Source organism: Bubalus kerabau, chromosome 13 (assembly GCF_029407905.1).
Source record: "Bubalus kerabau isolate K-KA32 ecotype Philippines breed swamp buffalo chromosome 13, PCC_UOA_SB_1v2, whole genome shotgun sequence".
Classification (NCBI taxonomy): Eukaryota; Metazoa; Chordata; class Mammalia; order Artiodactyla; family Bovidae; genus Bubalus; species Bubalus kerabau.
Window position 1 is genome coordinate 68,104,256 of NC_073636.1, and position 10,161 is coordinate 68,114,416.

The 10,161-nt window shown below is 60.0% G+C and overlaps 1 protein-coding gene and 1 long non-coding RNA gene across 2 annotated transcripts; one reads left to right on the forward strand and one right to left on the reverse strand.

The window, feature by feature from the left end:
• The first annotated feature begins 2,945 nt into the window (after positions 1-2,945).
• SLC32A1 (solute carrier family 32 member 1) lies at positions 2,946-7,005 on the forward strand. Its single transcript, XM_055543240.1, has 2 exons — positions 2,946-3,338; positions 5,707-7,005. Exons 1-2 carry the CDS (start codon positions 2,946-2,948, stop codon positions 6,892-6,894), a joined length of 1,581 nt encoding a protein of 526 aa, XP_055399215.1. The 3' UTR covers positions 6,895-7,005.
• Positions 7,006-8,537: 1,532 nt separating this feature from the next.
• Positions 8,538-10,006, reverse strand: LOC129625088 (uncharacterized). The gene is made up of 2 exons (XR_008701252.1): positions 9,912-10,006; positions 8,538-9,333 (listed from the first exon to the last, which is right to left on the reverse strand). It is a non-coding gene; the product is annotated as an uncharacterized LOC129625088 (long non-coding RNA).
• Between the last annotated feature and the right edge of the window lie 155 nt (positions 10,007-10,161).

Consider the following 10,161-nt stretch of genomic DNA (forward strand, 5'->3'; position numbering starts at 1 on the left):
CCCCACCCAGACCCAAGAACTAGCGTTAGGAGTAGTGACAGGGCCATGCCTGTATCAACTTCATCTGGAAGAGAATCTCACACACACACAGTAGGGCTTCAAGAAGGTTAGCTGAATGAATGAATAAATGAGTTTGAATGAATGAGTCCCACTTCTCACTACTAAGAGAACTTCACCTTGGGTCCTACAACAGTGAACATCACCAGACAAAAGGAAAGAGAGAATAAGCACTCTGGACCCTCATAAAATCCACACACGAATTGGCAATGCCCAACTAATGCATGAGACATGCAACAGAGGATGAGATGGTTGGATGGCATCACTGACTCAATGGACATGAGTTTGAGCAAGCTCTGGGAGTCAGTGATGGACAGGGAAGTCTGGTGTACTTCAATCCATGGGGTTGCAAGGAGCTGGACACTACTGAGCAACTGAACAGAACTGAACTGATGCATAGATGTTATTGATTCACTTGTCAAAGAAGGCATTAATGACCATCTTCAGGTCTGAGCATGTATGGGGTGGAAGACTGTACTAGGGGACTCAAGTCCCTCCCTGGATCATCTGTGCAACTAAAGAATTTCACCAAGAACAGAAAAGGGAGTGATGAGGATTAGGTGATATAGATTTTTGTCTCTAAGAATCTGTAGGTAAAAGATTCTCTCTCTCCAGCATCTGGGGTTGGAAGTGGGGAGGGTCTCTGCATAGTGTGAATTCCTGGGATAGGAGATCAGAATGTTTTGTGTGTGTGTGTGTGTGTGTTTTTTCTTTAAAGCCTCCTTGGAGGAGTGAATCTCTGTTTAGGGGGAAGGACCTCTGTCCTGTCTTTGTTCTGAGTCCCATCATTGTTTGGAGGATCTGGGTTTGGGAGAGGGCTCTGTGGAAAGGTTTTCTTGTCACAGTGGCTGGAAGGATGCTTCAGGTTAGGACAGACAGACAATTTCTGTCTTGGTTTCTGCCAGGCAGGATCTTGGGGAAGGGGGTATTTAAGAGGGTCCCTAGAAGGGATTACAACATCTCTTATCAATGTGGTGGAGGTTCCCTATCTGGAGAGGAGAGTCTCAGAGGCTGTGAGGCGCTGGGGGTGGGGGCGAGGAGAGGGAGGCGGGTAGAGGGAAGCCTGTCTTGCCCTGGCAGCTCCAACTGGTCAAAGCCCTCAGGCCGCCCTACTTGTGCGCTGACGTGAGCTAATCCAGAAATACAGCAGGAGAGACGGAGACGGGGGTTCTCAGAGAGCCTTGGTTTTGGGAAGGGGTTCACTAGGAGCCCCTTTCTTTTCGTTTCCTTCGAATTCTCCCCATCCTACTCCCAGTCACAGCCACTAGTTCTCCTCCACCTCGGCTGCCAGGGCCAGGTCGCTGACGCTGCTGTTTACCGCTTGAGTCCTGGGGCAGGAGCCCAGCTGGGAACACATGGAGCCGCGGACCCGCACGGAGACACGACTACAAAAGGACTCCTACAGGCAAAAACGCAAGCAACTCATTCGGGAATGCATCTACACATACAATCCAGCACACAAGCTCTGTGCACACAGGGTCTTAGATGAGGCGCAGGACTACACATTCACAGAATAAACATGGTTACCAAATCTCACCCTCGGAGTCCACTCAGATCCGGCCCGGAGCAATAGCTGATACCGTGTCGGTCTTTGTCTCTGGGTCTCCTACTCTCGAGCGCACACACATGCCACCCACTCAACAGAAACAGTCTAGGTTTGCACCGCCCGCGGCGGCCGCAGGGCCATCAGGGTCGGAGCGCACCGCGCGCCTCTGCGCCTGGGCCCTCTGCGAGTCCTTCTTTCCTCTGTGCCAGGCACTGGCTGCGCTTTTCCGCGGCGCCAGCACTCGCAGACCCGCCTCGAAGCTGTCGACAGGTGCCTTCCGTTCTGCCTCCTTCCAGACTCCCAAACGAAAAGAGTAGCAAACAGTCAACCTTTCGCCTTCATTCTGCACGTTTGGAGAACGGCTGGTGGCGAGCAACCCGCAGAATCAGTTCCATCTCGGCATCCTTGGACGGGAGGAGACAGCCCCAGGGACCGAGGCCGGGGCTGAGCCTTCTTGAGAGTGGTCCCCCCACTTCTGCCGCACCCTTCTGCCTTCAAGGGGGAGCTTGCAACCAGGTCCAAGTGCCAGTGATGGGTGCCAGGGAGACAGAGCAATGCCCTGACGGCCCGCGCTGCCGGAGACAGGTAACTGTCCTGCTGCCTTCCCAGGCATCTGGACCAGTCCTTGGCGAGAGGATCTGGAGCTGAAAGGCTCCCGGACTCTGGAGGGGGTAGCCAGGGACAGGGGACCGAGAGAATCTGCCCGCTCGGGCCCCCTCCCTCCCTGCGGCTGCGAGATGGGAAGGGCCAGGATCGGAGTTTAGCACCTCCCCCAGAAATGCAGCACTCGGGCCCCCACCCCGCTCCCCGCCCCCCTCCTTCGCGCGCTCCCTCCCGCTCCCTTCCGTGGGCGCCCTTCTCCGGTCCCCATCTCTGTCCTCCGGAGTCCCTTGGTGCCCCCTTTCTCTTCTCCTTGCCCTCTCCTCACGCCTCCTGCCTCCCGGAGTTTCTCCCTCCCCAGCCCCCCTACCCGCATCCCCGCCTGATTCCGAGGGGCGGGAGCGCTTTGGGCTGCGCGCGGGTGGGGGCGCCGCGCCAGCTTCGCGTAGCCGCTCTGACGCCGCCGTCGCCGCCGCCGCCCTCCGCAGCCCAGCCCGCGCCCCGCGGCAGCTCCGCAGTGCATTCGCCGCCGCCGCTCCGCCAGCCCCGCTGCCTGCCGCCGGGTCGGCCTCGAGCGAGCCTCAGACGCCAGCGGAGGAGGTCATGAGCCAGAGCGCCCCGGGGCGCCGCGGGGAGAGCGAGCGAAGATAGCGCCCTCGCACCCCCCTGGCTCTCGCCGCCTGGCCGCGCGTCCCCCTGGTCCCCGGTCCCTGGTGTCCTCTCCTCGGGCCCCACCGCCGCCATGGCCACCCTGCTCCGCAGCAAGCTGTCCAATGTGGCCACATCCGTGTCCAACAAGTCCCAGGCCAAGGTGAGCGGCATGTTCGCCAGGATGGGTTTTCAGGCGGCCACCGACGAGGAGGCGGTGGGCTTCGCGCACTGCGACGACCTCGACTTTGAGCACCGTCAGGGCTTGCAGATGGACATCCTGAAAAGCGAGGGCGAGCCCTGCGGGGACGAGGGCGCCGAACCACCCGTCGAGGGAGATATCCATTACCAGCGCGGCGGTGGCGCGCCCCTGCCGCCCTCGGGCTCCAAGGACCAGTCCCTAGGAGCTGGTGGCGAGTTCGGAGGCCACGACAAACCTAAGATCACGGCATGGGAGGCAGGCTGGAACGTGACCAACGCTATCCAGGTGAGCGCGGGATTCCCAGCTCTGCCTGTCCCCTCCCCCGACCCCCCCACCCCCAGTTCTGCGCACCAGGCTCTGCCGGAAGCAGAGTCCCTTGGAGATCTCAGCCTCAAGACCCCCTCCTGTACCCGGAATCTCGCCTTTCCCCATCCCTTTCAGCCCTGCGCAGGGATCTACGCCCCCAGGCGGTGTGTCCTCCCACTGGTCCGGCCCCTCTCCCGCGTCCTCGGCCGCGGGATGGCTAAGCTGAGGTTCGGTCAGAGATGCTTGCCGGGAGACCCTGCAAAAGCGAGGGAAACAGGAGGAGGGGGAGTGGGGAGGGGTGAGGGAGAAAGAAAATCAGGATAGGAAGGAACAGTGTCGCCTGGGACTCCGGAATGGATTCACAGCTGCATTTTCGGTAGAAAGGAAGAGGGGGGAATCGCTGAGCGGGAAGTCTCCTGCCACGACACACGCGCACAGACAGCGCGCATGTACATAGACAGACACACATACCCACAGCCCCCCTCCCCAACGAAGAAACGCAGGTCACAGGTTCACACGACATCCATCTATACATAGACCACAAGATTATCCTCAAATGCACCTTCGTATGCACCCCTACACCTCCCGCACACCGAAACACATACCTCTACCTACCAGGGGCACACACACAAACCTATTTAAACATAACACACACACGCACAGATTCATGCATACAGGATCCACCCGCTGTCTCAGGTGCAGTCCTGTCGGGGACAAACAGGTATTCACAAACATGCACACACACACAAACACATACGTGTGACCACACAAGCACAGCATGGTCTTTGGTGCCCCAGCGCTACCTGCCCACAGACTCACCCCTCTCTGCCGAAATCCCTGTTTCCTGGCGACCACAAAAAGGCGACCAGCTCCTCCGCGTGTGACCCTGGCAGAGCCGCCTCCAGATGCTCTGAACCTCCTCTGGTAGTTACCCTGCCACCCCTACGGTCAACCCTCAGTCCCCACCAGGCGGCGCCGGTCTCCACCCGGAGCGGGTTTGCAATCTGCACAACGACCCCGGGCGCCGACGAAGGCGGGCCGGCCGCAGCTCGCGGGGCACAGGAGGCCTCGGCCCCGGGCGTCCCCGGGCCCTGTGGCTTTGCAGTCCAAGCCCTATCCTCGGCGTCCCCGGAGCTCACGGTTGCTGGGGCGCAGAACGTGGGTTTCCCAGGAGCTGGAGGCCCAGATGGGGTTACTTAGGGACCCGGGCTCCGCGGGACTCTTAGGGGCCCCGCTCAAAAAGTGACCCAACCCAAGACGCCTCCCACTCCAGGGCCGGGCAGGACGGCCAAGCGCAATCAGGGACCGGGGACCGCACCAGCTTCGGCCGCTGCTCGCGCCTCCACCTGGGGCATCTTTAAAGGGCTCGTTCGGTTGGCCTGGTGGGAGGCCAGGGTGGGAAGCTGGAGGCCTGCAAGCCTCGGGAGCCCTGGATTTCGTTAGCTTTGCTTCCCCATGTGGATTCTAAACCTTCCTTCCATAGCTCTGCCCGCCCCATCCCGCAGCTTCTGGTTCTCGACTCCCGCTTGATTCCGCCTTCGACCCAGCGCTCGCGCTATCCCCGCAGGCCCCTCATCCTGCCTGCCTCCACCCCTCAGTCCCCTTCCTTAGGGATCCGTCTCTGCGCCCCAGTTCCGGCCTGGCCCTAAGACACCCTACCCTGCCTCCCTGCCCCCGCGCCCCCTGGCCTAACCCCACCCGAAACCCTTCGCAGGCAACCTCCCTTTCCCTCCCTTCCCGCCCCGCTGAAGCTGGCTTCACGCTCAGCCCCTCTCCTTCCCTCCCCCGACTCCTTTCCCTCCCGCTGCCGCTTTTACATTTTCCTTCTTCGGTTTGGCCCTTCGGCCCCTGCGTTTCCCTCCTTAGCTTCTGTGCACCCCATTCCAGCCCCACCTTAGATTCCGTGCCCCCTTTTCCGAGTGGCCCAGGCCCCGCTCTCTACCTTTCTCCTTGCCCTTTTCCGGCCACGCCCCCTCCAGCCCCTACTCGCCTTCTAGTGAACCACCCGCAGGTATCTCCTCCTACCCTTCCGTCTTTGTAGCCTGACGCCCCCCCCCCCCCGCCCCCCGCCCCAACTCAGCCCTCTCTCCAGTTCCCAGCCCCTAAGCATACCTCTTCTCGGTTCCGTCCCTCGCCATCTCTGACTCAACGTCCACGTTCCCCCTTCCGGCTGCTCTACACCCTCATTCCAGCCTACCCTTAACCTCTTCTCTCAGAGGCTTAGGCCCCGTTCTCACTTCCTTAGCGCTCCCTTCCGGCGACACCCTTAACCCACTCCCCTAGACCCTCCTCCGCCGAGACCTGCCTCCTCTGAGCGCCCGGGTTTGGTTGCTTCTTCGCTCCGCAGGGTATGTTCGTGCTGGGCCTGCCCTACGCCATCCTGCACGGCGGCTACCTGGGATTGTTCCTTATCATCTTCGCCGCCGTGGTGTGCTGCTACACGGGCAAGATCCTCATCGCCTGCCTGTACGAGGAGAACGAGGATGGCGAGGTGGTGCGCGTGCGGGACTCGTACGTGGCCATTGCCAACGCCTGCTGCGCCCCGCGCTTCCCAACGCTGGGCGGCCGCGTGGTGAACGTGGCGCAGATCATCGAGCTGGTGATGACTTGCATCCTGTACGTGGTGGTGAGCGGCAACCTCATGTACAACAGCTTCCCGGGGCTGCCCGTGTCGCAGAAGTCCTGGTCCATCATCGCCACGGCGGTACTGCTGCCTTGCGCCTTCCTTAAGAACCTCAAGGCCGTGTCCAAGTTCAGCCTGCTGTGCACATTGGCCCACTTCGTCATCAACATTCTGGTCATTGCCTACTGCCTGTCGCGGGCGCGCGATTGGGCCTGGGAGAAGGTCAAGTTTTATATCGACGTCAAGAAGTTTCCCATCTCCATCGGCATCATCGTGTTCAGCTACACGTCGCAGATTTTCCTGCCTTCGCTGGAGGGCAACATGCAGCAGCCGAGCGAGTTCCACTGCATGATGAACTGGACGCACATCGCCGCCTGCGTGCTCAAAGGCCTCTTCGCGCTCGTCGCCTACCTCACCTGGGCCGATGAGACCAAGGAGGTCATCACGGATAACCTGCCCGGGTCCATCCGCGCCGTGGTCAACATCTTCCTGGTGGCCAAGGCGCTGCTGTCCTACCCCTTGCCCTTCTTCGCTGCTGTCGAGGTGCTGGAGAAGTCGCTTTTCCAGGAAGGCAGCCGCGCCTTCTTCCCCGCCTGCTACGGCGGCGATGGGCGCCTCAAGTCGTGGGGGCTGACGCTGCGCTGCGCCCTGGTGGTCTTCACGCTGCTCATGGCCATCTACGTTCCACACTTCGCGCTGCTCATGGGCCTCACCGGCAGCCTCACGGGCGCCGGCCTCTGCTTCCTGCTGCCCAGCCTCTTCCACCTGCGCCTGCTCTGGCGCAAGCTGCTGTGGCACCAGGTCTTCTTCGACGTCGCCATCTTCGTCATCGGCGGCATCTGCAGCGTGTCCGGCTTCGTGCACTCTCTGGAGGGCCTCATTGAGGCCTACCGAACCAACGCGGAGGACTAGGGCGCGCGGGGGCGAGCCGCGGCCGCGCTCCCGCGCTCTCCTCGCTCCCCACCCACCCCACCCCCACCAACCCCGTGCGCCCCGCTGCCGCCGCGCTAGGGAAGCCAAGCCGTCAACATCTCTGGTTCCTAGTTTCTGATTCTGCTGGTTGGGGGTGGGAGGGGCTAGGGATCCACCATCCATCGCGTCTGCGTTTCTGTTGTCCTTTCTTTTCCACAAAACACCCTGGTTTCGGGGGAGGCGGGGGGCGCATCTGCGGGCAAGGTTTTCTGTCCTTCCAGTAGGGGCCCCGACACTTTGGTCCCTGTCACCGAGGGAAGGGGTGGGAAGGGAGGGAGAGGGGGGCGCAGCTCGCTGACGCGGAAACTTGACCTTGGGGGGGACATTTCACAGCCATCAGTGCTCGGAATCTGCAGCGTCCGGCCATTTCCAGCAAGAGCGCTTCCCATTCCGGAGACATTTCAACCCCGCAGCGGGAAAGGCTGGCCGGGAAATCCGTTTCGGGTGGGCGAATTTCCTTCAGCCAAGCGGCGAGGCGAGGAGCCGCGGCGGGGCTGGCTTGCCTGCGGTTTTCAGGAATCCAAACTCATTCTGCGCAATTTACCAGGTTGTGGAACTGTTCTACTGTGCGTGTGGTGTGCTCGTGGTGAATAAGGTGAAATGTATATCAGAAAAAAAAAATCTATCTCTAATTTAGAGTGCGGTGCATAATTATATCCGCAAATAAAGAAGAAACAAAGGCGCTCGCGGCCCTGGCTCAGTTCTGCATTTTCGAACGCGCGGGAATCCGGGCTCTGGCCCTCCCGGGTGAAGCAATTGGGGGCAAAGAGGCAGCTATAGGGAACGAGTACCGGGAGAGGAGGGGGCGGCTCTCCAGGTGCTTGGGGGACTCAGGCCGAGGAGCAGGCGGTGCGCCCACGGTTTCCGTGTGACCTTGGTCCCCAGCCGCCAGGACTAGGCTTTTTTTTTTTTTTTTTTTTAACCCAAATCTCTTCCCGGAAGTTGGATCCATCTGAGAATTTGGTGGATGCTCTCAACTTCCGATCCTTTTTTAAAAAGTTTTTTTCTGGGCACAGAAGCACTTCCCTGGTGGCTCTTTGGTAGAGAATTCACCTGCCAATGCAGGAGAGGCAGGCTGGATGTCTGGGTGGGGAAGATCCCCTGGAGAAGGAAATGGCAACCCACTCCAGTATTCTTGCCTGGGAAATCCCATGGACAGAGGAGCCTGGCGGGCTACAGTCCATGGGGTCACAAAGAGTCAGACACCACCTAGCAGTTAAACAACAACAAAAGCCCTACAGGGTTTTCAACAAATATGTATAGACAGCTCACCACAGATGAGGACTGTGCTGGCTTCCTGGAGAAACAAACCCAGCTCTGCCCTCCTGGAGCTTACAGTCTAGAAGAGGAGAGAAGGGCAATAGACAAGGACTCTGAAATCCACAGTAGGACTTACAGGCTGTAAAGGAAATCAGCAGGGCTCTTGTGTATTTCCCAGGGTGGGAACCAACCTGGCCTCTCACGCATCTCTCACCCTGGAGAATCCCCCCTCAGTCCCCTCTGTGTGGAGTTTACATAGCCACAGTGAAGAGATGCGACTGTTTAGATTCACCAAGCACAGCGCTTTATGTTCCAGCCTCCCCTTTTTTTGAGCAGCCTGAGAATGTGTTTACTTAAAATACCCAGAGGATCCGGTTAGATCCTACTCCAGACGCAGCCCTCGCGTCCATGGCGTCAGTCTTGGGAAAGATGGGAATGGGTCGTGGTTAGACTCTACAGATGAGTTCTTCGTGCTGAGGACTGCTGGGCCGTTCTCACTGAGAGAGAAGCCATGCTGGAGGTTTTTGGTCTCTCCCATCAAGGCAGAGGCCTCGTTTAGAACGATTTCTCCAGGAGCAAAGGGCGCACGGGGAAAATGCACGGTGACCATTTCTCCCTGCCCGCTGTGACAGGCGTGGGTGAGTGTGTGCCGCTGAGCAAGCGAGAGCAGTCTACGCGATATCCCGGGGGGAGGGGGGCGGGGGGCGCGTGAAGAGCCTTGATGAATGCGTGTGTTTACCTCGGTGTGCAGACCATCCATGAGCGCGTGCCTGCGACAGAGGTAACTGCGCACTGCCCTGGTTCCGCAGCCACCCAAAGGGAGTGGGAGCGCAAGGGGGATAAAATTAGGTTCCCTTGGCCGCCCGAGGCTCTGAGGATTTAAACGGGCCATTTGAAATGCCTGCTATCATCCGCCCGATGCCCCCTTGTCACTCTTGTCGCGAGCTGGAATCCGGAGCTGGCCAGAGGATTCTCAGTTTCCCGTCCTTCTACACCTTCTGACGTCTCCCAGGCCGGGGAAGCTTGCCCCGCCTACGCTGCTCCTCGGCAGGTCCACGCACCCTTGGGTGCTCTCTGAATCGGAGCTCGGTCCATAGCCTTCAGAAAAAGCCCGGATTCCTGCAGTGTAAGGGAAGGTGGGAGCGTCACGCTGCACCAGCTCCGTCCTTCCCGTCTTTGAAAGGACAAATGAGACACTAAGCACGCTCTGGACAGGGGGTGCCACCTCCGCGGACCCGCCTGGATCCTCTGCACTGCATCCTAGCTCCGGGCTTTGTGCTCAGTTCCCCGGAGCCCGGGTCACCCCTCTAAATCGTCCCCCGCCGCCCCACCCCCCTCCACCCGCCTGGGCCCTGAAGGACCGAGGCCGAGAGCCAAGCTCCTAGGCGCCCCAAGGGAAACCCTGCCCCGTCGTGGGCAAAACACTCATCCCCAGGCCTGCATTCAGGCCTACGGGAGAAATGAAAGATGAGACCCATCTCTGCCTCCCCCAACCCACAACAGTACAGTGCATGTGTGGAAGCGGAAGAGAGCTGAGTTCTTTGCAGGGGTCCGCTGTGAGCTCGCAATCCGAATTCGAAGGAGGCAGAAAGGGCCGGCAAGGTTCATTCGGGAGTCGAACTGAGGAGCGAGGGAATCCCCCCCCAGGACCCGTCCCCTCCATCCTCTCCCCCCCATCAGTTCCTGTCTGTTCTTACGACGAATCCTGGCTCCGGGCGCTTCGGACCGCCATCCAGCTGGGTGGCTTGGGAACCACCAAGATCCTTATCCTCGCGAGGGAGCCGCCACCGTGTTCCGAGCCCGCTCTGCCGCGCCCCCTAGCGCAGAGAGTGCAAAGCTGCCGGCGCTCACAAGGTTCTCCACCTTCAGCATTCTCAATGCTTCTTGCTTCCCGGCCACTCCGTACTCTCTCACCTCCCTTCCCAGTGGATAATGATTGCTTTTCTC

Excerpts from the sequence above, each read along its gene's own strand:
- SLC32A1 (XM_055543240.1), top strand. The coding sequence starts at position 2,946 with ATGGCCACCCTGCTCCGCAGCAAGCTGTCCAATGTGGCCACATCCGTG. Across the intron at positions 3,339-5,706 it reads ACGTGACCAACGCTATCCAG|GGTATGTTCGTGCTGGGCCT; the intron begins GTGAGCGCGGGA and ends TTCGCTCCGCAG.